Genomic DNA, 3,411 nt, shown 5'->3' with positions numbered 1-3,411 from the left:
TAGGGATGGTTGCCTTGACCCTTACCTCTTCCAGGTGAGGGTCGTGGCTGCTCAATATCACACAGCCATCACCTGCCCTCCCTGTGTTCCTGAGCTCCTGGTCCACATCTGTGCAGATGATGATGTTTGGCCCAAAAACTCTCACCCCTCCTCCTTCAGCTCTGGGTACACATGCAATAAAGATATTGTGAAGAGGGAGTAAGGGAGGGCCCTCTAGGTACCTGGGAAATTCAGACCGGGTGGTACATTTGGGCTTCAGGAAGCTCCTAGATCATGGTGATTGCAGGGGACAGAATGTTCTCAGATAACCTCAGCTTCCATGTCTTGTTGCTTCATCCAAGCAGCACAGCAAAGGCCTGCACCTTAGGGTGACTGTGCTGGGAAGGTCTCTCTACCTGCAAGGCTGGGACTTGGAGACTTTATGGCCAATTAGGTGATCTTGTTTGTGTTCTGGCCTCTACAGAGCCCTGGGACTCCTGGTTCTCCTGGGTTTCCCTATCAGTAAGCTTTGCCTGACACCCCCTCCCCTACATGGCCAGGATCCAAAGCCCAGAAGTCTCTTGGGGCCCCAGGTATCAGGAGAAGAGGAGCATAGACTAAGAGCAGACACTGTGGTCCAGAGTGTACTGTCCTTTCAGGGATGGCAGGTGTGAACTCCTGAGCCCAAAGCCATTTTATCAGTCCTTCGCTCCATCACCTTAGGTGTCCATTCTTATGTGAACTCAAATGATCTGTCTGGAAAGACAATCCTCTCTGGGTTCTTCTCTGCTTGCTGCTGGTCTCTGTGCAGCAGACGCTAATCCATGTTGGGAGAAGACCACTCTGAATACATTTCTGTTCCTGAGGGAGGATTAGTTGGAGGTTGTTTTTAAAAAGTGTGAAACTGAAATGTGCCTGAAAAATTCAAGCACATAGAAAGTGTGTGGCCTGCTGTGAGGATGCCCTTCTGTTTACACCAATCACTGTCCCAACTCCTTGGAGATTTGGGGTCTACTTCCACACCTTTGGGGAGTAGGAGGCCTGAGGTTCATGTGTCTTTCCCTTAGTTTTTTCACTTATAGATTATGAGCATACCCACACCGGGTCAAAAATTTTAATCTTTCACCAAATATTGTGTAATCCTCACCTTCATGACAGTGACATGCTCTTTCAGTGTCTCAGTGTTCCATTGTGTGTAGGACCAGGACTTCCTTATTTCACTCTGTGAATGGCTATTTAGGATTGTACTTTTTGTAAAATTTATTCAGTTTGCCAACATATAGTCTACCAGTAGTTTCAGATGTACTTTTCAATAAATCATCAGTTGCATAAAACACCCAGTGCTTATCACATCATATGCCCACCTTAATACCCATCATCCAGTTACCCCATTTCCCACGCCTTCCCCTCCAGCAACCCTCAATTTCCTATATAGAAGAGTCATTTTTAAAAACTTTAAAAAGGGCACTTAACCTAAGATCTACTGCTTAATATTTTTGAGGGCACAGTATATCATTGTTGATGTAGGTACAGTGTACAGTACATATCTCTAAAGTGTATTACTCTTGTTGACAGATGTTTATGTCTGCTAAATAATAACTCCTCCACCCCACCTGTGGCAACCTCCATATCCTCCATCAAGCCTGCAGGACACACTGACTCCCTACAGCACATCATCACATGGTCATGTGTTTCTGGCCCAGCCTCTGCACAGCCTCCTTCACATCCTTGTTTCGCAGACTGTAGATGAGGGGATTGAGCATTGGGATGACCAGCGTGTAGAAGACAGAGACCACCTTGCCCTGCTCCATGGACTCAATTGCTCCTGGCTGGGCATACATGACAAAGAGAGTCCCAAAAAAGAGAGTCACTGCAGTCATGTGGGAGCCACAGGTGGAGAAGATCTTGCGTCTCCCAGCTCCTGACCACATCCTCAGGATGGTCGCTATGATGTAGCCATAGGAGATGAGGATCACAAACATCACACCCACAATGATGAGCCCACAGATGCCAAACAAGAGAAGTTTATTGATGGCTATGTTGCCACAGGCGATCTGGAGTAGAGGGGGCACATCACAGAAGAAGTGGTTGATGCGGTTGGAGCTGCAGAATGGGAGGTGGAATGTGAAGCTGGTCTGCACAATAGAGTTGAAGCAGCCTCCACAGTAGGCGCCCAGCACCAGGCGAGTGCAGGCAGACTGGCACATGGTGATGGGGTAGCGCAAGGGGTTACAGATGGCCATGAAGCGGTCATAGGCCATGACACCCAGGAGGAAGCATTCAGTGGTGGCCAGAATGGACAAAAAGAAAAACTGCATGGCACATCCTGTGAAGGTGATGACCTTGGACGAGGAGAAGAAGTTGGCCAGTGCATTGGGGGCAATGAAAGATGAGTACCACAAGTCCACGAAGGAGAGGTTCTTGAGGAAGAAGTACATTGGGGAGTGCAGGCGGGCATCCAGGGTGATAACAATGATCATGAGGAGGTTGCCCAGCACAGTCACCATGTACAGGGCCAGGAACACAGCAAAGAGCAGCGCCTGGGTTTCCAGACCACCTGAAAATCCCTCCAGCACAAAATCTTGAAAGTAGACCTTGGAGAGGTTTCCATAACTGTGGGATGGCATGAGCCTCAGCTTCTCCAGGGGAATTATACCTCCAGCTTGGGCAGATTAAGTATGTCAAGCTAAAATTCTGCTGAAGAGTGTTTGGAAGACAAAAACAAAAACAAAATCAAAATGAAGGTATAAGGGAGTTAATGGGTTAATGAAGAATTACTAAACAAAATTCAAGACAAACACATTGTACCAGATATTTCAATACTGAGGACCTTTTTTTCCTTGTTACATAAGCCCATTTTGCAAAAGAATCTGTGAGGGCAGGTGGTTATGCGGTGAGGGTTTAACTGTTGTGTGGAACTCCTGCTACAGTGGTTGGTTACCAGGGACGATGCTAGATGCACCACAGGAGTGAGATAAATCAGAAGTAGGTATACAGCTCAGCTCCTGACCATTTCAATCCCTGAAACTGTATTAAGATGTGAACTGCATGCCAGTGCCTCTGACACTTTGCAAAAATAAACATATCTCAAGAGGAAGACACATCATCCTAGACCACAGGTGTTATCTATAAATGTTTTGTGTCAATACTGCCAGACAGAATTTAAAAATTGAGGACTTCCTGCAATATGAATTAAAAATTCAGAAACAATAGAAAAACTCAAAGAGGTTCTAGATTTTGGAGTTAACACACCATCTTTAAATTAATTATATTTAAAGGGAAAAGTTGAGTCTAAGAATTGTAGCCAAATGAAGAAGCAATGATTACTCAGCCATTAGAAATGACAAATACCAAAAAAAAAAAAAAAAGAAATGACAAATACCCACCATTTGCTTCAATGTGGATGGAACTGGAGGGTACTATGCTGAGTGA

General features: G+C 45.6%; 1 protein-coding gene across 1 annotated transcript; it reads right to left on the bottom strand.

Moving 5' to 3' along the window:
* Positions 1 to 1,655: 1,655 nt before the first annotated feature.
* OR9S20 (olfactory receptor family 9 subfamily S member 20) lies at positions 1,656 to 2,606 on the bottom strand. Its single transcript, NM_001389085.1, is given in 1 exon segment — positions 1,656 to 2,606. A coding segment is annotated over 1 exon segment (951 nt).
* Positions 2,607 to 3,411: the final 805 nt, after the last annotated feature.

This window comes from Canis lupus, chromosome 25 (assembly GCF_011100685.1).
Source record: "Canis lupus familiaris isolate Mischka breed German Shepherd chromosome 25, alternate assembly UU_Cfam_GSD_1.0, whole genome shotgun sequence".
Classification (NCBI taxonomy): domain Eukaryota; kingdom Metazoa; phylum Chordata; class Mammalia; order Carnivora; family Canidae; genus Canis; species Canis lupus.
This window is presented reverse-complemented; position numbering and strand designations above follow the sequence as displayed.